Source organism: Thunnus albacares, chromosome 20 (assembly GCF_914725855.1).
Source record: "Thunnus albacares chromosome 20, fThuAlb1.1, whole genome shotgun sequence".
Classification (NCBI taxonomy): Eukaryota; Metazoa; Chordata; class Actinopteri; order Scombriformes; family Scombridae; genus Thunnus; species Thunnus albacares.
The window spans coordinates 27,232,958-27,257,665 of NC_058125.1; the positions used below are offsets into that span (position 1 = coordinate 27,232,958).

The 24,708-nt window shown below is 37.5% G+C and overlaps 2 protein-coding genes across 2 annotated transcripts in view; both read left to right on the forward strand.

Annotated features, from left to right (window-relative positions):
* Positions 1-24,606, forward strand: part of LOC122971143 (microfibril-associated glycoprotein 4-like) — a 34,510-nt gene extending 9,904 nt beyond the window's left edge. The window contains exons 2-6 of the mRNA XM_044337674.1: positions 20,420-20,575; positions 22,208-22,246; positions 22,335-22,431; positions 22,532-22,699; positions 24,353-24,606. Coding sequence (XP_044193609.1) covers positions 20,420-20,575; positions 22,208-22,246; positions 22,335-22,431; positions 22,532-22,699; positions 24,353-24,606 — 714 coding nt within the window. The remainder of the gene's footprint in view (positions 1-20,419; positions 20,576-22,207; positions 22,247-22,334; positions 22,432-22,531; positions 22,700-24,352) is intronic.
* LOC122971771 (microfibril-associated glycoprotein 4-like) lies at positions 19,515-24,606 on the forward strand. Its single transcript, XM_044338518.1, has 6 exons — positions 19,515-19,520; positions 20,420-20,575; positions 22,208-22,246; positions 22,335-22,431; positions 22,532-22,699; positions 24,353-24,606. Exons 1-6 carry the CDS (start codon positions 19,515-19,517, stop codon positions 24,604-24,606), a joined length of 720 nt encoding a protein of 239 aa, XP_044194453.1.
* Positions 24,607-24,708: the final 102 nt, after the last annotated feature.

The following is a 24,708-nucleotide window of genomic DNA, read 5'->3' on the forward strand; positions in this document are numbered from 1 at the left end:
TAAATGAAATGTTTGTGTATTTGTGTCTTTAAAGGTTTGATTTTGTTTTCGCTGTTTGTTTCCTGAATGTGTTTTTTAGTATTTGTTGATTTCTGTGGTTGTTGCAGTTTGTTTTTGTTTTGTTTTGTCTTTTAATTTATAAAAAAGAAACTGTGGATGTCTATTGTGGATCAAAATGTACACATGTTGGGCCTTTAAGAACCTGTGAGGTTCAGTTCTTCTGAGGTTAATGTTCAGCTCTTGTTCTTCTGTTGGCACATGAACTGACTCTGCACTGGACTAAACTAGCTAACTGTATATAAAGTAGTGTAAACTAGCTCCACCTCCAGCAGCTACAACAGTAACATGCTGCTCTAACACTGATGCTTCACTATTAATAATCTAATGATGTCATATATAATAATATATCAGTCAGAGGGACCAAACCACTACTTTTACTGCAATACTTTAACTACATCAAGCTCATAATACTTATGTACTTTTACTGTTGTAGGATTTTTCATGCAGGACTTTTACTTGTAATGGAGCATTTTTACATTGCTGTATACTGAATACTTCTTCCAGCACTGTCTATGCATTTACACATAGAAGCGGTAATACAGTATAAATAAAAAACTTGTATATTCCTTTATCATTGAAGGATAAGTCTGGTCTATATTTTTCTTCTTCTTAACAAATCTCATGTGCATGTTGATGTTCTATTGGCTCTGCTAATGTGGTTTGTTTACAAGGAAAAAATCTAGATTTATACATTAAAATCCATGCAAAGTTAAACTTAATAAGAGCAAAGATAATTTACGATAAACGTCCCAAAACAAAAACTGCTCCTGTGACAAGTTAAAAGTATGATACACTAATGGTCTGTTACAAGTTTAAAAAGACATTAAATTCATGGTCTGTAATAAGATAAAACTGCTGTGATAAGGTTAAAAAGATCATACGGTCATGAGAAACAATTCATAAGGTGTTTGAAAACTGTTTAAAAACAGTAAAAACTCATCATGTTAAAAAGGGTTCAAATGCAACAAAGTCTTTAATTCATTTCATTACTTATTTCATTCTTTATAGTTAAAAGTTAAGTTATATTAGTATTATCAGTGATCTGCAAAGTAGTCTTAGTCTGCCAGCCTGAGATCTATTGCTTTTGTCTCCACCCACATAACCAGAAAAATCAAGTAGTCTAAGTAAGACGTACAATAGACCTACTACATGACACTCCTACAGTACTACAGACACGCCTACTACATGGTGAGGCTGGTTAGGTTTAGGCAGACCCACTGAAAGAATCTCTAGGATATAAATACAGCTCAGAAACATCAGAGCATCCAGACTGATTGACGTTAAGATTTTCATCAGATCACCTCAGCTGAACTCTGAAGATGAAGGTAAGTTTGTGACTTTATACTGAATAAATATTGATCAGTAGTTTCAGTATGTTGAAGGACGGGTTCACAACTTTTCAGGTCTGTGTTAAAACAACAGTCAGGAGCCCAAATGAACATTGAAACCTGTTTTTCTTGCTGTAATCATTCCTCCTGTTCATACTGACCATTAGAAGATCCCTTCATAATGACCTTACAATGGAAGTGATGGGGGACAAAATCCACAGTCCTCCTTCTGTACAAAAATGTATTTAAAAGTTTATCTGAAGCTAATATGAAGCTTCAGCGTCTGAATGAGTCAAATCAAGTAGATATCTTTCAACGTTAGTCTTTTTAGTGCCAAAGTCCCTCTTTTTGTTACTATACTTCCACCGCAGCTCAACAGGGAAACACTGTCCGAGGAAACACAAAGAGGGAATTTGATGCTAAAAAGACTGTAAATGTGTCAGATATCCACTTGATATGACTAACTCAGACTGCTGAAGCTGAATATAAGCTTCACATCAACTTTTAAGTGCATTTTGCACTAAATAACTATGTGGACACCCTGGGGATCTTTTAAAAGCCAGTATTAACAGGAGGAATGATTACAGCGAGGAAAACCTCTTTCACTGTTCATATGGACACCTGACCATTGTTTAAAGACACTTGATAAATTGTGAAATCGTCCTTTAACAGCCTCTGTTCTGTGTCTGCTGCTGTGTTTCTGTTGCAGCTGGTTTCAGTGGTTCTCCTCCTGCTGGCTCCAGTGTTGACCTCCTGCTTCTTTCTCCCGCTGGACTGCAGTGACATCTATCACCATAACAACAGCCAATCCAGTGGAGTGTACACCATCTATCCTATCGGAGTCACGTCTGCTGTCCAGGTACACTTCATCCTCTCTGGGGCTCAGTTAGAAGATGTTGGTTCATAGATGAGTCACCATGTGAAGACAGTTCAGGTTGATTCTACTAAACCAGCAGATATAAGTGGAGATAGTCATGTTACTGGTTGGATGTAGTTTTAGCTAAAGGAATATATTTACTAATGAGTGTGTTTGTGTGTAGGTGTACTGTGACATGGACTCAGATGGAGGACGGTGGACGGTGAGTTTTTGAACTGAAGTCATCAAGTCACAACTGAGTGATTTTCAGTATGAACACTTCCTGTTGGACCTTTATAAAATTCACCTTGTTGTCTGTAAACATGAGCCGTCATAGATCTGGGGCCTGTTTCAGCAAGCGGGTTTAGTGAAAACTCTGAAGTTGTTCATCCTGAGATGAGGAAAACTCTGGGTTTTCAGTTCCAGAAAGAGAGTTAACTTAAGCTTGGGGTCAATTACTACAGCAACTGACTCTGTGAAGCTAACCTGCTCACTGGCAGGTTTCCTTCAACAAACCCTTAGTTTCTCTCAGTCTCCTCCCTCTTACAGAGCCAGACACGCTGATTCATGTCTTCATTCAGTCGTATCAAAGCTCATTCATTAGTGGAGGTTTACTATCTATTAGAATCTAAATCCTGGTTTTTTCTCTCACAGTCAAATGTTACACAGCATGAATTCATCCTCAGCTCAGAATCAAACCTCTGTGCCCTTCTGTTATAACTCTGAGACTCTGTCAGTTTGTTAGAGCAGCTCCTGACCTGAAATCTTTATTGCACATAATGTGTAATCTCAGTTTAAATTTAAGCAATGGGTATGAAGCTTTAGACACGTAGGATCAATGAATAATTATCTCTATCAGTCATGATGTGATTGGTCCACTGATGGAACATCATTCCCGTAATATTTGAGATTATATGTTAATATTTCTGAGTGAGCAGGATCCTGGTGCAGCTGCAGAATGTAGTTTGAAAGTGAGATTTTTAAATAAGGAGCAAAGTCTGAACATGTTTTAACGGCATTTCAGTGACAATGTTTAAATTAACACATTATTATAAATAAATAATATATTATTATTACTGATCAGACAGTGAGCTACAGTCATGTCTCTATGTCTTTGATCTATATATGTTTTAAACCTTTAACTATATTTTTCATCTTCAGTTGCTGCTTCCTGTGTTTTGTCCGTCAGATTAAAACTGAATAAATATATTTAAAATGTAATGTAGCTGCAGCCTGATACACAGTCAGATTCCACTTTATCATCATTAAGGAAATGTAAGTCTAATAAATGATGAATTAATGGACGACACTGAATAAAACTTTATTGACACTTTTCCTGCTCTGACTCAGGCTCTTTTATTAAAGATAAATGTACATCGTCCACATACACATGCATTAATATTTCTACGTCCACTGGGTTCAAATGGAGGCTCTGCCTTTTATTTACCTGTTGCCATGGTGACTCGTAGTATCGGAGCTCCATTGATGATGGATTTTTTTATTCACCACACATGAGCTTAACTCAGAGTGAACATAGTCAGAGTTGATTGAACAAACTGTGATCAGCTGTTCTGGAAGAGAAAACTCTGAGTTTCATCTCAGGTTCATCAGCTCAGAGTTCAGGTTCGACTCAGAGTTTGTTAAACCTGCTTTCTGAAACAGGCCCCTTGTATGTTTAACCCTCCCCCTTCCCAGGTGTTCCAGAGGAGGATGGACGGCTCGCTGAACTTCTACAGGCCCTGGGATCACTACAAGAAGGGCTTTGGTATCGCTGCTGGAGAGTACTGGCTCGGTGAGAAATGAAACCAAACTAACAGTCATGTGACTTCATGAAACTGTTCATAAAAACAAACATCAAACTCTGATGTGACTTCATGTTTGTGTGTTTTCAGGCCTTGAGAATCTCTTCTATCTGACTCAGAACAAGTCCGAGCTGCTGGTCGACATGGAGGACTTCAATGGAAACAAAGTGTTTGCTCGTTACTCCTCGTTCTCCATTGAATCAGAGTCCAACGGATACAAACTGTATGTGTCTGGATTCACTGATGGAGGAGCAGGTCAGTTACTGTTAGCAGGTAGTAGTTTTGTTTTTCTGATGTTTAGTTTCCACATGGAGACACTGAAGATTTCTGTCCTTATATTGGATTATTTGTGTGATTCCTTCAGCTAAAGACAGATTCACAAAGATTTTCAAGTCGGTAACAACAAATCTGTGGTCTGCTCATGTTTTATTAATTACATGGAAGCTTTGGTTTTTCTAAACACATTTAAAGGTAAACTATGTAAATGAGGCCCAGCAGGTTTCAGGTGTTTATATCCATTCAACTTTTTGCAATTCTTGTCTTCATGTTACAGTAGCCAACAAGGTCTCACAGCAGTTTGTGAAATAGTCATGAAATTGAATCTATCGATTCATGAACATGGAAACAATTTTTCCATTTTTCTTTGTGACAGTCAGCAAGACGTTCAAACTAATGTATTTCAATTGGCGGTAGGTTTCATACCTGCACCATATTTTTTTCACTTGGGACTCAGGAGCACAGAAACTGTATTGTTTTTTGTCATTTGTTATTCACTTTTTTTTCAACTTTAACGGCTACATTGCTCAACATTAATGACAAGATTTTATCCTTGTTTTTGTTTCTTTATTTTAATGTTACCAGTCTGGTGGGTGGACTGGAGAGGACATGCTGCATATGAATGTTTTACTCAATGTCAGTTTTGATATGTGTAACATTTCTCAACACAAAAACACAAAAGTGTCATTGATATCTCAACAATATGATGGGTTATGGCCATCTGTTTTAATTATTTCACCTTTGATTCTGAGAAATCAAGTTTCTTGTCAGTTTTGTATGATAGCGGCTACATTAGCCTAACCATGATCCTCAGCAACCATTACTCTTGTGAAGACGCCAGCCGTGACGTAACCTATATTCAATATAACATTATATATTACTGCAGATTGGTGGTTATAATCAGGAACAAAATACTGTACTGTATATTTAAATGTAAAGAAAATAATGTGTGTATGTATAATAAAATCGATTGGCCATAAACTGTACAGGAAACAGAATTTGAAGCTTTGACTGATTTCTTGAGGCAATGCAGTTTGGGACTCTTAGTTGACTGAAGCTTTACCATGTAGCCTACACAGTCCCCCAGACTTTTTATTTCAACGCAGCTGTTATTTGTTTGCAGTGATGAAATGATCAACTGGGAGAGTTTCATGCCCATTAACTGTTGGAAATGCTTAAACAGGCCACCATGAAACAGTTCATTTAGGAAAATGTATGACCATTATTAATATAACTCTTTGTTGTAAAAAAAAAAAAAAAGCAGCTCAACCCGAGCTGCCCAAAATAACCCCTCTCATTTTGTAGGACTACTATTAAACTATTAACTATTAACTAAATTAAATAATATTAACTAAACTATTAAAATTATTATTATTATTATTATTATTATTATTACTAGAAGTATTTGTATAAAGTAGTGACATTTGTAGTGTTAATAGTTATATAACATAATATAATGTGGTGTCATTAGCAGTAGTGTTGTGATCAGACACTTGTTGTTTTCTTGTATTTCTTTAGGAGACGGCCTGCGTGTTCACAACGGACAGAAGTTCTCCACCTTCGACAACGACCAGGACTCCAGCAGCAACAACTGTGCCAAACTCTTCCTGGGGGCGTTCTGGTACAAAAACTGTCACGCAGCAAACCCCAACGGGGTTTATCGCTGGGGGGAAGATGAGACTATCTATGCCATTGGAGTGGTGTGGTACCAGTGGAAGGACTTTAACTACTCCCTGAAGGCCATCAGCATGAAGATTCGTCCTGTGCAGTAATTCTCCAGAACGAACAAACAGCAGAATATCCGTTGATCTCTTTCTTTCTTTCTCTCTGATCTAGTCTGTAACTTCGCATATACTTCAAATAAATATTTCCAGCATCAATAAAAGTCAGGTGTAGAGTGTGTTTGTGAGCAGCTGCTGGGTGTAAAGTCTTGTGTCAAACAGCTGTTGGTGTAGAGAAATGATTGGACAGGTGGGGAACTTAGTGGAGGATCCAGAGGAACAAATACAGAGCAGCTTACATCAGAAACATCACATGACATCACTGAAGTGATGAAGAACCAAATGACAGATGGAATTGACTTGTATTGGAGCTAAAAGCAGCTTGAACTCTGCTGAAATGAACACGTTCCACCACTAGATGTCTCTGTTGTCTGTATTAGTTCCATCTAGTTGTATCCACAGACTGACTGTATATCTGAGCTTTCAGCAGGACACAAACTACACATGAACCCTCACACTGTCACATGATGCTACTGTTTGTTGAGTGTTTGCTTTGGATGTTCTTGGCTGCAGAAGGAGAGAACGTCACTGTTTGAGAAGGTTTTGGTTGGTTTTCTCTTCACACTCTGCTGGTTGAGATGTTACCTTCAGTCTGCTAAACACACACTTTAAAGTCAAACTAACTGGTTTCAACAGAGTGTTTGGTGGAGGTTTGACTCTCTGATGTGAATCATTATCTGCTGTACGCTCACAATTACCTCACCTGTTGAGTCAGTCAGTGCAGAAATAAGAGGCTGAGGGAGATGAATAACCAGGTTTCTCATGTTCTTTGTAAACAGCCTGAATATGATCAAAACCAGAATACTAATGTGCATGTAAACATACTCAATGTCAGGTGAAAACACATGTGACCTGTCTGATGTCATGCACGTATGGCAACAGGTTTAAAATCTCTAATTGACCAGGGATCCATAACTATTTCAACTTTGATTTTAAGCATATTTATGAGCAGCAAATAATGGCTTTACAGCTGCTTAAAGGACAGGTTCACAACCTATCAAGTGTGTGTTAAAACAACAGTCAGGAGCCCAAATGAACATTGAAACATATTTTTCTTGCTGTAATCATTCCTCCTGTTCATACTGACCATTAGAAGATCCTTTCATAATGCACTTACAATGGAAGTGATGGGGGACGAAATCCACAGTCCTCCTTCTGTGCAAAAATGTATTTCAAAGTTTATCTGAAGCTAATATGAAGCTTCAGCATCCAAATGAGTCAAATCAAGTAGATATCTTTCAACGTTACAGTCTTTTTAGTGCCAAAGTCCCTCTTTTTGTTACTATACTTCCACCGCAAGTCTGTGTTGTGGTTTTTCTGCTCTGGCGGCGACGTCGGCCATCCTCTTCATCCTCATGATGGCTGTGTCGCTGATCACACTGATGGTTACCTGGAAAGAAGGCACAGGTGCGAACACATCTACGCATTTACACATAGAACTGAAAGCATAGAAACTTGAATATTTCTTCATCATGTTCTGATAAGTCTGGTCCATATTTTTCTTTTTGTGGACAAATCCCATGTGCATGTTGACGTATTGTTGGCTCTGCTAATGTGGTTTGTTAACAAGGAGAAAAATCTAGAACGTAAAATCTTTAAATCTAAGCTTTAATAGTTTCAAATCTCTGCAGGTTGATTTTTCATGGAAATTAACTGAAAATAATGGCTGCCTGACAGGAAGAATAACAATATAAATGCTGAACGATGATTTAGAAAATGGTGATTTAGATAACAAGATGATTGATGATTTGTAACGAGCTACAACATGAACGAGCAGCAGTATAGTACTTTAAAACTGACAAGTACCATGTTTCTGTTGTCCTGTCAGGTCCGGAGTCGACCCTTCCTCCCAGTCCAGAGCCGATTTATATCCAAGTCATTGTATTTGTCCGTTCCTTTATATCAGGGATGGCGATAACTATACTCAGAGTTCATGACTTTCAGATATAAGACTTATTAATTTTATTTAATTAGTTTTCCTCCTAATTAACTAATTATTCATTAATTAATCAATGGACATGGTGCCCCTTGTCATTCTATGAGTGCTTAATATTAATTTCCAAGTGTAGTGTTATTCCTACAAAAGTAAAATCCAAACATCCTAAATAAACAGGTCCAACAATCCACAGTCACCCATCTAATAATGAACACAGAGGTAGAATAATAAAAAGTCACTTATTAAATGAGAAAAGTCCAAAAAGAACCTCCTCACAAATGAAATTCAGCTGCATCTTTTTTTTTCTATGTTCAGCTTTCACCACCAGATGTCACAATTTCATTATTTAACAAGGGCCTTCTTCATGTGTTGCTCATGTCCTGCACCGGCCTGTCAATCAAACCTGCCTTCAAAGTCCCTCCCTGTTCTTCTTAATATACCCACAGTCCCTGCAAGGTGACGGTCACGTGACCCACGAACAGCCTGAAGACGTCAGCAGGATTTTACATTTATATGCTTTGAATTTTCATTATTAGATGATGAACACATGAATTATTGGTTTGTTATTAGAAGTTAAAGAGATAAAACTCATTACAGCAAGTATCAGAACTTTTACTGAACACACTTCACTACATTTTACTGACCATGTTGACTTTTACTGCAGTTTTCAAAGCTGCTGTTTGACTTGAACTCAGTATTTTTACATTACAGCAGAGTCTTACCTGAGCTCCACAGCAGCAGCAACAGCATCAGCAGGTGATCCATGTCCAGGTAGACGTCCGTCTCCATCTCTGTGTCGTCTCTCTCTGCTCGTCTGTTTGACTCATCGTGTCTTTTTATATTAATCAGATGTGGTGTTTCCTCTGAATCCTTTATCTCCTCATCAGTTTCATGTGGTTTCTGACAGGAAGCTGCTGGCAGAAACGGCTCTGAGCGGCTTCATCATGTGACTGACAGCTAAAGTAAATGAAGGGCGTTTATCCAACGCACCTCTCATTCATACACACTCCAGCCTGTTATTTGCACTGGGGATGGGGGGGCTTCCATTTAGAAAGGTTGGACCAACCAACTAAAATTTGATGCTCACATTTGGTTTGGATCACCATGACAACACACAACCAATCGTGACAGCTCATTTAGATTGTAAGAATCAGAGCTATTGATATGTTGATTGACAGTGAGATGGACCAATCGGTGGGTGTAGCAGCCTCACTTGAACAGCCGGCAGTGAAGGGGTTAATGTGAATCAAATGAAGTGACAGGAAAGAGTAAGATGCAAGCTAGATTAGCAAGAATTTCTACTGTAGAAAAAATATTTAACAGTAAAATATTAAATAATTTTAATTTGCCTTAAGATAATACTGGAAAATGTGACGTTGAGTGGAAGAGATAATGTTTTACATTTGTGATAAACAATTTTCATTCAGCAGTAGCTCAGACTGTTGCTTGAATGTACTTCAGTTTGAACAGTCAGCTGTTATATGTTATATTTAATATTATTAGTAGACGGCTGGTAATAAACTTAGTCGTTCATTTAATATGCAGTATGCAGTAAGTGCTGATTGAGTGTGTAGTCGGCAGTATGTTAGTATGTGATTTTGAACACAGCTGTTCTCTCTGTCTCCTTTTACAGAGATTCATGTCTTCATTCATTCAGTTCGTATCAAAGCTCATTCATTAGTGAAGGTTTACTGTCTGTCAGAATCTAAATCCTGGTTGGATATTAGTTTGTTATGCAGGACTTTCTAAAGTTACCACCTTTATACACATCAGTCATTTCTTTGAACAGCAGTTTTTTTCTCTCACAGTTAAATATTACACAGTTTGAATTCATCCTCAGCTCAGAATCAAACCTCTGTGTCCTTCTGTTATAACTCTGAGACTCTGTTTGTTTGTTAGAGCAGCTCCTGACCTGAAATCTTTATTGCACATAATGTGTAATCTCAGTTTAAATTTAAACAATCAGTATGAAGCTTTAGACACGTAGGATCAATGAATAATTATCTCTATCACTCATGATGTGATTGGTCCACTGATGGAACATCATTCCTATAATATTTGAGATTATATGTTATTATTTCTGAGGTGCAGCTGCAGAATGTAGTTTGAAAGTGAGTTTTTTAAATAGGGGGCAAAGTCTGAACGTGTTTCAACAGCATTTCAGTGACAATGTTTAAATTTACACATTTGTTGAAGCAGCTGAAATAAAATCACTGAATGATGTTGAGCCGAGATACAAATAGACGTCTGAACATTTAAAATTTATTGTATTTTAAACTTTATGCCTTTTCAAGTGCAAATCAGCAAACACATTATTACTGATCAGACTGTGAGCTACAGTCATGTCTCTGTGTCTTTGATCTATACATGTTTTAAATCTTTTACTATATTTTTCATCTTCAGTTGCTGCTTCCTGTGTTTTGTCTGTCAGATTAAAGTTGAACAAATACAACAAACAAACAAAATGTAAGTCTGATAAATGAATTAATGGACGACACTGAATAAAACTTTATTGACACTTTTCCCACTCTGACTCAGGCTCTTTTTTTAAAGATAAATGTGCATCGTAGATCATGCACTTTTATCTTTGTGCCAGCCGAGGGCGCCAAAGTATTATCCATCATGACTAAAGCCCTTTACAGACATGCAATCTGTAATATTGCAGCTTCTTCCATCTGTTCAAGTGAGGCTTTTTGTCTTTAACCCTCTGCAGTCCAGGTTCAGTTTGGTTTACTGTTGCTGACTTTCTCTGCATTCGTTTTTGTCTTTGTTTAGCACCTTTTAAACTGGCCTTGCCCCACATGCATGCTATCAAACAGCTATATTGATTGATTTGTTTATATATTACATATACATAAGTAAGTAAGTAAAGTTTATTTAGATAGCACCTTTCAGACAACAGTCACAAAGTGCTTCACAGTCAAATAAATAAAACAAAGATAAACAACAGATTAAACACACAAGAGGAAACAGACATAAAACACAAGTTAAAACATAAAATACCACATGCTACCTAAACGCCTGTCTGAACAGATGGATTTTAACTGCTTTTTAAAAGAGTCCAGAGACCTCATTTACTTATTGGGAAACTATTACAAAGCTTAGCTACTGCTGACTGGAAAGCACAATCTCCTGGAGTCTTAAAACGTGTCTGAGGGACCCTCAGAAGACCCTCAGAAGACCCTCAAGACCCTCAAGACCCTAAGAAGACCTTCAGAAGACCCTCAGAAGACCCTGGTTAGAAGACCTGAGGGCTTGGCTCGTGGTGTGGGGGTGCAGAAGGTCCATGATATAATGTTAAACCGGGCCATGTAGGGCTCTATAAGTCATCTCCAAGATTTTAAGATGAATTGTGAAATGAACAGGAAGCCAGTGCAGAGAGGTTAAAATGGGTGTAAAGTTTGACCTTCTGTTGGATCGTGTTAAAAGCGTTGCAGCAACATTTTGGATGGTTTGTAAACGGTCCAAAGAAGATTTATTAAGGCAGGAAAAAATAGACAAAAAGACATGATGGCTTACATTCTACTTTTTAACTTTTATGTCTATTTTCATGTAAAGCACTCAGTGATTGTAATGTCTTTGTTGTTCAACACTTTGAGCAGCATTTCTTGTATGAAAGGTGCTATACAAATAAAGTTTATTATTACTATTATGATTATTATTACTATTAAAAGACACTAAATAATAAGCACATGACAAATCATAATGAACACTTTCACAGATTGAAGAGAACATTTTAAAACACTGAGTTTCCATGACAGAAGTGTCCTGTTATGATGGATACAGTGTTCTCTGTCTTAGCTATCAGACATTTTGTATAAATCTCTCCTAAACAAAAATCTCCACATTAAAAAGCCAACTTAACACATCAGACACCAAAAAAAAATCAGGATTCTTTGACTGAATCTTTTGAACAAATAATTTCTGGAGTCACTGTACAAAGGACAACAGACACCAGCGAGATAAACAACATGTAGACGTTACTCTTCAGGAATACCTTTATATCTGCCTGCCTCAGCTGCCAAGTACCTGTTCTTAACTGGTGACAAGTGACAGGATAGAGTCTGAAGACAAACTCACTGATGAGCAGCTGAGATTATACTGCTGTTACCATGGCAACATCACAACAGTTATTGCGACATACAGCAGTGAAGCTGCAGAGCTGTTTGTGTGTTTGTGTCATTTGGGTCTGAGGAGCAACTTTCTGTTTGAAGGGGGTTAAACAGCGATCAGACGCTCGGACACCAAGCTGTCCCAAACCCATCAGGTCCCTCAAACCTCCTCAACCACCAGGACCTGGTCTGAGAGGGTCCCATCATTCAGAGCTATGCTTGGTTTTAGATTGGTGGATGAAATAAAAGAAACATGATAGAAGATAAATAAATAAATATGCAGACCAGTCAGTTTTAATGTTGTTCATTTTAGCACTTTTATTCTTTGTTGCTGTGTTTTTATGTGATTCTATGTGAATATTATTATTATTATTATTATTATTATTATTATTATTATTATTATTATTATTATTATTATTATTATTATTATTATTAAGTGTTGCCAGGTTTTGACCTCTTCAGACATTTTTCCTTCTCTATGCACCTTGGTAGCAGGTGAAGTTTTTCTCAAAAATCTGACTCCTCACACAGTTAAAAGAAAGAACTGTAAATGAGAACATACTGTATGTTGTTATGTTACAGTAGCAGCAGCAGATGCAGTAACAGTAGTACTAGAAGTACAACTGGTAGCAGAGTACTCATACATACAGTAGTACTAGCTACATGGTTTAAAGTTATATAACATTATATAATATGGTGTCATTAGCAGTAGTGTTATGATCAGACACTTGTTTTCTTGTGTTTTTGTAGGAGACGCCCTGAGTTCTCCAGAAGTTCTCCTCCTTTGACAAAGATCGGAACTCCTCCACAAACATGAACTGTGCCAGACTCTACTTGGTGACGCTCTGGTATGAGGACCATCACTATGCAAACCCCAGCAGGGTTTATCACTGGAGGGCTGATGATACTATACATGGTGTAGGAGTGGTGTGGTCCCACTGGAAGGGCTTTAACTACTCCTTTAGACCATCAGCATGGATCTGAGTACTTTCATGGCCACAGATGTTAGGGCAACGGGTCTGAAGTCAATGATACGGTAATCTTTGAAGACTTTGGCACAGGAGTAAGGGACTGTACATTTGTACTTTTTAATCTGTGTGTACACAAACACACCTGTTGATTTTGATAGTACGACAAAAATGTCCCTGCCAAATATGACACCTGACCTACGCCCTTTGTAAACAGGATGTGCTTTCAAATGACTGAATTTATCTGTTGTACAGGTGATGTCACAGACACAAACACTAGAACTAGAAACTAGAATTTAGGTTTATTTCTAAATATGTTGTTGCCTGCTGATAAATGAGATGTTTGTTGATTTGTGTCTTTAAAGGTTTGATTTTGTTTTTGCTGTTTGTTTCCTGAATTTGTTTTTTAACATTTGTTCATTTCTGTGGTTGTTACAGTTTGATTTTGTTTTGTTTTGTCTTTTAACTTATAAAAAAGAAACTTTGGATGTCTATTGTGGATCAAAATGTACACATGTTGGGCCTTTAATAACCTGTGAGGTTCAGTTCTTCTGAGGTTAATGTTCAGCTCTTGTTCTTCTGTTGGAGGATGAACTGACTCTGCACTGGACTAAACTAGCTAACTGTATATAAAGTAGTGTAAACTAGCTCCACCTCCAGCAGCTACAACAGTAACATGCTGCTCTAACACTGATGCTTCACTATTAATAATCTAATGATGTCATATATAATAATATATCAGTCAGAGGGACCAAACCACTACTTTTATTGCAATACTTTAACTACATCAAGCTCATAATACTTATGTACTTTTATTGCAATAGTTTAACTACATCAAGCTCATAATATTTATGTACTTTTACTGTATTAGGATTTTTCATGCAGGACTTTTACTTGTAATGGACTATTTTGACATTGTTGTTTTGGTGCTTTTACTGAAGCATTTGTTTTTTGGAATTTGATGACCTGGAAATGAGAACAGGTTGGTCGTTTCAGCCCTAACCCTAACCCAAGCACTTCAGGCCTTCCTCCAAGCCTGTAGTAATGCCCTATATGTCAGCAGTATTGTAATCTCTGAAGGTGATTCAGTTTAGTCACTATTTCCACTAAAACAAACAAAGAAACAAACAAAAAGCTTTGTTTTATATTGTGGTGTATTTTCATTAAATGTCATTGGTGTGCTTAAAGACAATATTAAGCTATGCAGATTGATTTTATACGTTTACAAGCAATAAGGGCTAGTGTGATACAATTTGTATTGGTGTAGTTATAATCTCATGAACCATATTTAATCACAATGTACATATAGAGGCACGGTAGAAGAATCATAATCATACACTGGAGAAATTTGAGTGTGTTTGTATTACAAGTCACTTTGCTTGGGTCTGCATTAAAGTCTTCACCTTTTTTTAAAAAATACTCTCTGGAGGAGATCAAGAAATAAGGGTGTAAAATGACTAGTTTAACTTATAAAAAACATAAAAGGCCAGAAGACAACTTGGCAATAATGGTGTAACATGATTCCCAATACTTATATAACAATTGGATATAACCAAGTAGAATTGAATATGCCAGTACATATCCTCAAACAGCTCAAAACCTGAAGAGTTTTGACCAACAACGAGTGACGGAGATAAAGATAACAGAATTATTGGCCAAAAATTAGAGAGAGTGGACGATAGGTGTGACCTATGCCGACCCAAGGGAATAAAAACTACGCCCAGAAGGAAAAACCTTCGGAGCGATTTGGTTCGTTGTAAAAGTGCTAATTTGCTCCCCTTTTTTGCTGGCATTAAAGAACACTTTGCTGCTTGGACCTCTGACTCCCTTTTTATTTTCAAAAGATAGTTTTTTGATCTGGTATATTTTCCTTCAACAATCTGACACAACAATATCTTGGTCCTTCAAAGTGCTCTGAAACTAGGTCTGGGATGGCTTGTGTCCATGAAATGAGCAAATTAAAACTGTGTCATAGAGCTAAAGCAAATACATCATTGGAAAGGTTTCGACCTGGAGAGTAACATATGTCAGGATGAAGGTTCTACATGGCTCCTGCTGTGAAATACTGACCTTTGAACCTTGACCTTTGTGCATATTTGAAGGCTTTTAATTCAGCAACATAAGTTTTCCAATTCTAGAAAAAACCTTAATATTTAAAAAACCCTACAATTCCTCAGAGCAGTGCCACGCAGCTTGATACAAATCAGCACCACAGTTGTTCTTCCAGTTTGTAAAATAGGTTGTAAATATAGGGTCATAAAATAATATATCTACTGAATATATCAAATATCTTGTAAAGCCGAACTACTTATTAAACTGCATCTAGATCATCTATATCAAGAAAAAGTAAAGATGTTGGTTCATTTCAGATATTTTAGCTACTATTCTAGAAATGGGGTTGTGGGTTGGTGTTCAGTGTCAGTAGGAGTTATGCAGCACTTCAAACTGTGTTTAAGGAGCTTGTTTGTTCTGGATTCAAAATGTTTTTTCAGTCACATCGTGCAGGTATTATGCTGCCTTCTCAATGCTTATCAATATGTTAAAAATTTCAGTAGATCAACAGCTAACTTTCCTGCTCTCAGAGCGGTTTCTATGGTAACATACATTGAAATGTCTACATTAACCACGGAGGAAACTGATCTCCTCCGGTCAGCCAATCACAAAGCTTGAAATTTGGGAATTCAAATTCAATTCATCCCTAGGGCACTGTAAAATCTACTTTTTTATTGAATGAACATCAAACAGTTACAACTACATGGTTTTATGATACCAGTGTTCATAGCAACCACCATAGCAACGATAGAAAGCCTGCAAGAATCTCCATAATAAGTCACAAATTAAATATCATATACATTCACTGAATGAAGATTATGAAAATAAATTGCACATTTCTTGCTAAAAATGTTATCAAAATGCATTTTAATGCCGAAACTATCTAAAGTATTGCATTTTCCATTGAGAATAAAAGGAATGGCAGCCATTTTGTTCGTTTGAGCAGAGAGAAACTGGACAGTCATGTGATGTGGACACAGGCCAAAAGAAGAGAATCGGCCAAAAACACAAAGCAAAACAAAACATAGGCATCTATCTATCTATCTATCTATGTCAGGTTGGGGAAGCAGGAGTGGACCCAAATGCAGAGGCCAGAATGCAGATTTGATGAAAAAAATCTCCTTTAATCGTAGAGGGTCATGAGCAGGAAAACAAAGCTGAACAGAACTAGCAGACGAAACAAAACGAATGATCCAACAAAGACTCAACTCAAAACCAGACCTTAAATACAGACTAAACTAATCAGGGAATGGGGAACAGGTGAAGAGACACAACGGCAGGCTGGGGGTGATTGGCTGAGGAAAACACAGGAAGCAGGACAGGGCTGACGAGACTGATACAGGGCAGGTGAGGAGGACTACATGAACACACAAGGGAAACACAGTAACAAAACCAAAACCCAGAAAACACAATACTCTAAATACAACCCATACCAACCTGTCCAAGAACAATCATGAATCTAAACTAAAGTATACAACACACCAGACTAAACAACAAAAGGCAGTCCAAACCCACCACCCAAACATAACAAGAAAACCCATATGAACCGAAGGACTAAACAGAAGTGCAAACCAGGAGACCCCAAAGAACACAAGAACATAAAAAGAGCAAAAAACACACAAAGTCCAGGCAGGGTGTGACAATCTATCTATCTATCTATCTATCTATCTATCTATCTATCTATCTATCTATATGTAAGATGGATAGATTGATAGATCAATCAATCAATCAATCAATTTTTATTTATATAGCGCCATATCACAACAAAAGTCATCTCAAGGCACTTTTCACATAGAGCAGGTCAAGACCGTACTCTTTAATTTACAGAGACCCAACAATTCCCCCATGAGCAAGCCCAAATACCCCTGTGCTTATTGGCTCGCAAATAATAAATACATAAATAATAAATAAATAAATGAATAATAATCATCATCATCATCATCATCATAAAAATAATAACTTGAAAAGTAGGCCTACAAATAAATCCAACATACAAAGGTAGAGGGGTTACGTCGGGCAGCTCGGGTTCTGGAAGTTATCCCATACATTTAAAAAAAACAACAACTTTTTATTTAACCTATTTTTTTCTTTTTTTTTCTTTTTTAACAAAAAAGAGGTGTAATAACAATTGTCATACAAAAACAGTAAAAGAAGAAAAAGTAATCCATTCATTTTCCTAGATGAACTGTTTTATAACGGCCTGTTTAAACATTTCCAACAGTTGTGTGAAACCAGCTGATCAGTTCATCAGTACAAACAAATAACTGTGTTGAAATAAAAAGTCTAGAGGACTGTGTAGGCTACATGATAAAGCTTTAGTCAACTAAGAGTCCCAAACTGCATTGCCTCAAGAAATCAGTCAAAGCTTCAAATTCTGTGAACTGCACAATTTATGGCTGAGCGAGTTTATTATACATACAAACAATATTTTCTTTACATTTCAATATACAGTACAGTGTTTTGTTCCTGATGGTAACCACCAATCTGCAGTACTACATAATGTTATACTGAATACAGGTTATGTCATGGCTTTAGCTGAATTCTTCACCATAGTAACGGTTGCTAAGGATCATGGGTAGGCTAATGTAGCTGCTATCATACAAAACTGACAAGAAACTTGATTTCTCAGCCTCTGATCTCCTGAGTCCTAACTGACAGAAAAAAATGTGCTGCAGGCATGAAACCTACTTTCAACTGAAATACATTAGTTTGAAAATCATGCCGACTGTCATGAAAAAAAGGAAAAATCGTGTCCATGTACACAAATAGATAGAGTAAGTTTCGTGACTATTTCACAAATCACTGTGAGACTTGGTTGGGTGTACAGTGAGAATGACCAGGGGGAGAAAACACAGACCTGAGGAGCTCCTGTGCTGAGAGTAAGAGGGTGTGAGGATAGGTTATTAACCTTCACCTTTTGTGGCCTGTTCCACAGGAAGCTTCTTATCCAGTGACATATGGCCAGGTCAATGTTCATGTCCAAAAGTTTGGTAAAGACTGACTGGGTTGATGGAACTGAAGGCGGAACTGAAGTCTATGAACAGGATGTGTGTGTAGGTGTTTGGTGATTCCAGGCGTTGCAGGGCAGGGTGGAGTGCTATGCGTACTGCATCCACAACAGACCGGTTGGCTTGCAAAGCAAACTGATGGGTCCATCAGTTGGGAGGTGCAGGATTTCAAATATGACAGAATGATGCGCTCAAATGCTTTCATGGCCACAGATGTTAGGACAACTGGTCTGAAGTCATTGAGGCTGGTAATCTTTGAGGACTTTGTTGATTTAGACAGTACAACAAAAAATGTCTCTGTCAAAGTTGAAACCAGACCAACACCCTTTGGTTAACAGGATGTGTTTTCAAATGACTCTGACAGAATTTTATCTGTTGTGCAGGTGATGTCACAGACACAAACACTTAATACTTATGTACTTTTACTGTAGTAGGATTTTTCATGCAGGACTTTTACTTGTAATGGAGTATTTTTACATTGCTGTATTTGTATTTTTACTGTAGTAAAGGATCTGAATACTTCTTCCAGCACTGTCTATGCATTTACACATAGAACATGAATATAAATAAAAAACCTGTATATTCCTTTATCATTGAAGGATAAGTCTGGTCTATATTTTTCTTCTTCTTAACAAATCCCATGTGCATGTTGATGTTGTATTGGCTCTGCTAATGTGGTTTGTTTACAAGGAGAAAAGCCAGATGTATACATTAAAATCCATGCAAAGTTACTTAAACTTAATAGGAGCAAATTTATAATAAATGTCCCAAAACAAAAACTGCTCCTGCGACAAGTTAAAAGTATGATACACTAATGGTCTGTTACAAGTTTAAAAAGACATTAAATTCATGGTCTGTAATAAGATAAAACTGCTGTGATAAGGTTAAAAAGATCATACAGTCATGAGAAACAATTCATAAGGTGTTTGAAAACTGTTTAAAAACAGTAAAAACTCATCATGTTAAAAAGGGTTCAAATGCAACAGTCTTTCATTCATTTCATTGTTTATTTCATTCTTTATAGTTAAAAGTTAAGTTATATTAGTATTATCAGTGATCTGCAAAGTAGTCTTAGTCTGCCAGCCTGAGATCTATTGCTTTTGTCTCCACCCAAATAACCAGAAAAATCAAGTAGTCTAAGTAAGACGTACAGTAGACTTACTACATGACACTCCTACAGCACTACAGACACGCCTACTACATGGTGAGGTTGGTTAGGTTTAGGCAGACCCACTGAAAGAATCTCTAGGATATAAATACAGCTCAGAAACATCAGAGCATCCAGACTGATTGACGTTAAGATTTTCATCAGATCACCTCAGCTGAACACTGACAATGAAGGTAAGTTTGTGACTTTATACTGAATAAATATTGATCAGTAGTTTCAGTATGTTGAAGGACAGGTTCACAACTTTTCAGGTCTGTGTTAAAACAACAGTCAGGAGCCCAAATGAACATTGAAACCTGTTTTTCTTGCTGTAATCATTCCTCCTGTTCATACTGACCATTAGAAGATCCCTTCATAACGACCTTACAATGGAAGTGATGGGAGACAAAATCCACAGTCCTCCTTCTGTAGAAGTTTATCTGAAGCTAATACGAAGCTTCAGCGTCCAAATGAGTTAAATCAAGTAGATATATTTCAACGTTACAGTCTTTTTAGTGCCAAAGTTCCTCTTTTTGTTACTATACTTCCACCTGCAGCTCAACAGGGAAACACTGTCCGAGGAAACACAAAGAGGGAATTTGATGCTAAAAAGACTGTAAATGTGTCAGATATCCACTTGATATGACTAACTCAGACTGCTGAAGCTGAATATAAGCTTCACATCAACTTTTAAATGACTGTGTGGACACACTGTGGATTTTGGCCTCCATCACTTCCATTGAAAGCACATTTGAAGGATCTTTTAATAGTCAGTTCAAGGCAGTGCAAAGACATTTGGGGGGGCAGGTGGTCAAGCAAAAAAAAAAAACAACACTTATAACTGAATACATGAATTCACATTACACGTCTACAAACACACATAACATCAATTTTACAATCAATTGATGTTATGTGTGGGGGTCTATCTGTGCACGTGGCTGAGCCAGTATTAACAGGAGGAATGATTACAGCGAGGAAAACCTCTTTCACTGTTATTATGGACACCTGACTGTTGTTTAAAGACACTTGATAAATTGTGAAACCGTCCTTTAACAGCCTCTGTTCTGTGTCTGCTGCTGTGTTTCTGTTGCAGCTGGTTTCAGTGGTTCTCCTCCTGCTGGCTCCAGTGTTGACCTCCTGCTTATCTCTTGTCCTCCCGCTGGACTGCAGTGACATCTATCACCATGACAAAAGCCGACCCAGTGGAGTGTACACCATCTATCCCATCGGACCCACATCTGCTGTCCAGGTACACTTCATCCTCTCTGGGACTCAGTTAGAAGATGTTGGTTCATAGATGAGTCATCATGTGAAGACAGTTCAGGTTGATTCTGCTAAACCAGCAGATATAAGTGGAGGTAGTCATGTTACTGGTTGGATACACAGACTGTATATAAAGATTGAAACAGTTCTGACACTTTTAAATGAAGAGGGCTGCCAGTCAGAGTCACATCTGACAAATAATAACTATAAAATAGAAAGAAAATAGCGCCGTCAAACCATAAAGCACTGAATGGTTTATGGCTGAAATACATTTCTGATCCGCTGCTGCGTTATGAAGCATCCAGACCTCTCAGGTGGTCTGGATCAGGTCTGCTTTCTGTCTCCAGAGTCAAAACTAAACCCGGAGAAGCAGCGTTCAGTTTTTATGCTCCACATATCTGAACAAACTCCCAGAAAACTGCAGGTCTGCTGCAACTCTCAGTTCTTTAAATCACAGCAGACTTTTCTGTTTGCCTTTTATTAAACCAAACATGAGAGTTAATATCTTACGCTGCACTGTAACTTTTATTCTCCTGTTTTATCTCTTATTCTAGTTTAGCTTCTTTTTATTCCCAAATTTAACACTTTTTAATAGTATTTAAATGTCTTTTTACATTGCCTTGTTGTTTAAATGTTCTGTACAAATAAACTTGCTTTGCTCTACAAAACAATAAATCAAACAGCAAGTAGCAATTAATTATATATCACCAAAAACCAGCACTGCAAAAACAAACAGACCACAACTCAGTTCACTTTTCAATAAGTGTATTAAATCAAATAAGCAAAGCAATGTTGGTGTGTGTGTGACTGTGTGTGTGTGTCTGAAAAACTCGTCCCGCAGTCAATCAATCTTGTTCACAGCCACAAAAAGAAAGACAACTCAAAAGTCTGCTTCAGGTTTTACTGCAGATCCCCACAAAACAAATCAAACCAGGAAATCAAACTGAAATATCAGCGTCTGTATTCACAGTTCAGTAAAAGATTATTTACAATATATACAACGGGTACTCACGGTACCGTCGGTCAGTCAGTAGTCAGTCAGGTTTGCAGCGGAGGTGTTACGCTGAGTTCTGTGTGCTCACCGAGAAGTGCATGCACCTCACGGGAGCACATGCAGCTAAAGGGAAAACTACCAGACATTGCAATGATTTTTAAGGCACACATTGTGCTAACTGAACAGGTATCATAATCAAGTAACATTAAATTTAGTGAAATATTGCAACAACAGTCCGATTGAGTGCGAGTCTCGAAGCCGGGAAGAGCAGCAGGGGAGCCACCTGTCAATCACAGCTGTCAATCAACGCCCACACGTCAGACATCAAAGCTACTATAAGTCTTCAAATTTCATTAACGTAGCAATAATTTCCAAAATGACCATCAACACACACCTAATACAGAGGGTTTGAATTTAGAGACATGAGACCAGAAGGACTCGTTGAAAACATGATTGACTCAGTGTTTCTAGAGAGAAGTTGAGGCTTTTTGAATGGGAGTCAGTTGGAGCAGCTGGATACTCTATCTTTAAAATACTTCAGACTCAAGACGTGGCACCTGCTGATTGATTGAATGTAGTTTTAGCTAAAGGATCATATTTACTAATGAGTGTATTTGTGTGTAGGTGTACTGTGACATGGACTCAGTAGGAGGACGTTGGACGGTGAGTTTTTTAACTGAAGTCATCAATTCACAGCCAAGTGGTTTTCAGTATCTTGTGTGTTTATTGAGTTAGTCCCCCCCCCCCTCAGGTGTTCCAGAGGAGGATGGACGGCTCGGTGAACTTCTACAGGCCCTGGGATCACTACAAGAAGGGCTTTGGTATCGCTGCTGGAGAGTACTGGCTCGGTGAGAAATGAAACCAAACTAACAGTCATGTGACTTCATGAAACTGTTCATAAAAACAAACATTAAACTCTGATGTGACTTCATGTTTGTGTGTTTTCAGGTCTTGAGAATCTCTTCCATCTGACACGGAGGAAGAAGGTCGAGCTGCTGGTCGACATGGAGGACTTCAATGGAAACAAAGTGTTTGCTCGTTACTCCTCGTTCTCCATTGAATCAGAGTCCAACGGATACAGACTGCATGTGTCTGGATTCACTGATGGAGGAGCAGGTCAGTTACTGTTAGCAGGTAGTAGTTTTGTTTTTCTGATGTTTAGTTTCCACATGGAGACACTGAAGATTTCTGTCCTTATATTGGATTATTTGTGTGATTCCTTCAGCTAAAGACAGATTCACAAAGATTTTCAAGTCAGTAACAGCAAATCTGTGGTCTGCTCATGTTTTATTAATTACATGGAAGCTTTGGTTTTTCTAAACACATTTAAAGGTAAACTATGTAAATGAGGCCCAGCAGGTTTCAGGTGTTTATATCCATTCAACTTTTTGCAGTTCTTGTCTTTATGTTACAGTAGCCAACAAGGTCTCACAGCAGTTTGTGAAATAGTCATGAAATTGAATCTATCGATTCATGAACATGGAAACAATTTTTCCATTTTTCTTTGTGACAGTCAGCAAGACGTTCAAACTAATGTATTTCAATTGGCGGTAGGTTTCATACCTGCACCATATTTTTTTCACTTGGGACTCAGGAGCACAGAAACTGTATTGTTTTTTGTCATTTGTTATTCACTTTTTTTTTAAATTTTAACGGCTACATTGCTCAACATTTAATGACAAGATTTTATCCTTGTTTTTGTTTCTTTATTTTAATGTTACCAGTCTGGTGGGTGGACTGGAGAGGACATGCTGCATATGAATGTTTTACTCAATGTCAGTTTTGATATGTGTAACATTTCTCAACACAAAAACACAAAAGTGTCATTGATATCTCAACAATATGATGGGTTATGGCCATCTGTTTTAATTATTTCACCTTTGATTCTGAGAAATCAAGTTTCTTGTCAGTTTTGTATGATAGCAGCTACATTAGCCTAACCATGATCCTCAGCAACCATTACTCTTGTGAAGACGCCAGCCGTGACGTTGCCTATATTCAGTATAACATTATATATTACTGCAGATTGGTGGTTATAATCAGGAACAAAATACTGTACTGTATATTTAAATGTAAAGAAAATAATGTGTGTATGTATAATAAACTTGATCAGCCATAAACTGTGAAACAGAATTTGAAGCTTTGCTTTGCTGATTTGCTGATTTCTTGAGGCAATGCAGTTTGGGACTTTATCATCTATATATAAGCTTTATCATGTAGCCTACACAATCTCCTAGACTTTTTATTTCAACACAGCTGTTAGTTGTTTGCAGTGATGAACTGATCAACTGGGAGAGTCTCATGCCCATGCAACTGTTGGAAATGCTTAAACAGGCCACCATGAAAAAGTTCATCTAGGAAAATGTATGACAATTGTTGTGAAAAAAAAGAAAAAGAATGGGATTACTCTCTGAACCCGAGACACCCAAAGTAACCTCTCCCACTTCGCATATTGGTTTTATTTGTAGTCCTACTATTCAAATTATTATTATTAATATTTATGGGACAATGAGGCAAGTGGTATTTGGGATATCTATCTATTTATCCATCTATATATACACATAATTGAACTGCCATGAGACTGGGTTGAAGTAGCAGCAGCAGATGCAATACAAGTAGTGTCAGAAGTATTTCTAGTGGTAGCCATAGAAGTAGTACTGTATTAGTAGTGACAGTTGTAGTGTTAATTTTTATATAATGTTATATAATATGATGTCATTAGCAGTAGTGTTGTGATCATACACTTGTTGTTTTCTTGTGTTTTTGAAGGAGACTCCCTGAAGTTTCACAACGGACAGAAGTTCACCACCTTGGACAAAGACCAGGACTCCCGTGGTGATAACTGTGCCAGAAAATTCCTGGGGGCGTTCTGGTACAAAACCTGTCATAAAGCAAACCCCAATGGGGTTTATCGTTGGGTGGATGACAAAACTCTCGATGCTGTTGGAGTGGAGTGGAAGAACTGGAAGGGCTATAACTACTCCCTGAAGACCATCAGCATGAAGATTCGTCCTGTGCACTAATTCTCCAGAATGAACAATAAGCAGAATATCTGTTGATCTCTTTCTTTCTTTCTCTCTGATCTAGTCTGTAACTTCACATATACTTCAAATAAATATTTCCAG

What these genes read in the sequence shown, in the direction of transcription:
- LOC122971771 (XM_044338518.1), top strand. An exon ending in GACCCACATCTGCTGTCCAG is followed by an intron (nt 20,576 to 22,207) that starts GTACACTTCATC and finishes ATTTGTGTGTAG; the next exon opens with GTGTACTGTGACATGGACTC. An exon ending in TGCTGGAGAGTACTGGCTCG is followed by an intron (nt 22,432 to 22,531) that starts GTGAGAAATGAA and finishes GTGTGTTTTCAG; the next exon opens with GTCTTGAGAATCTCTTCCAT.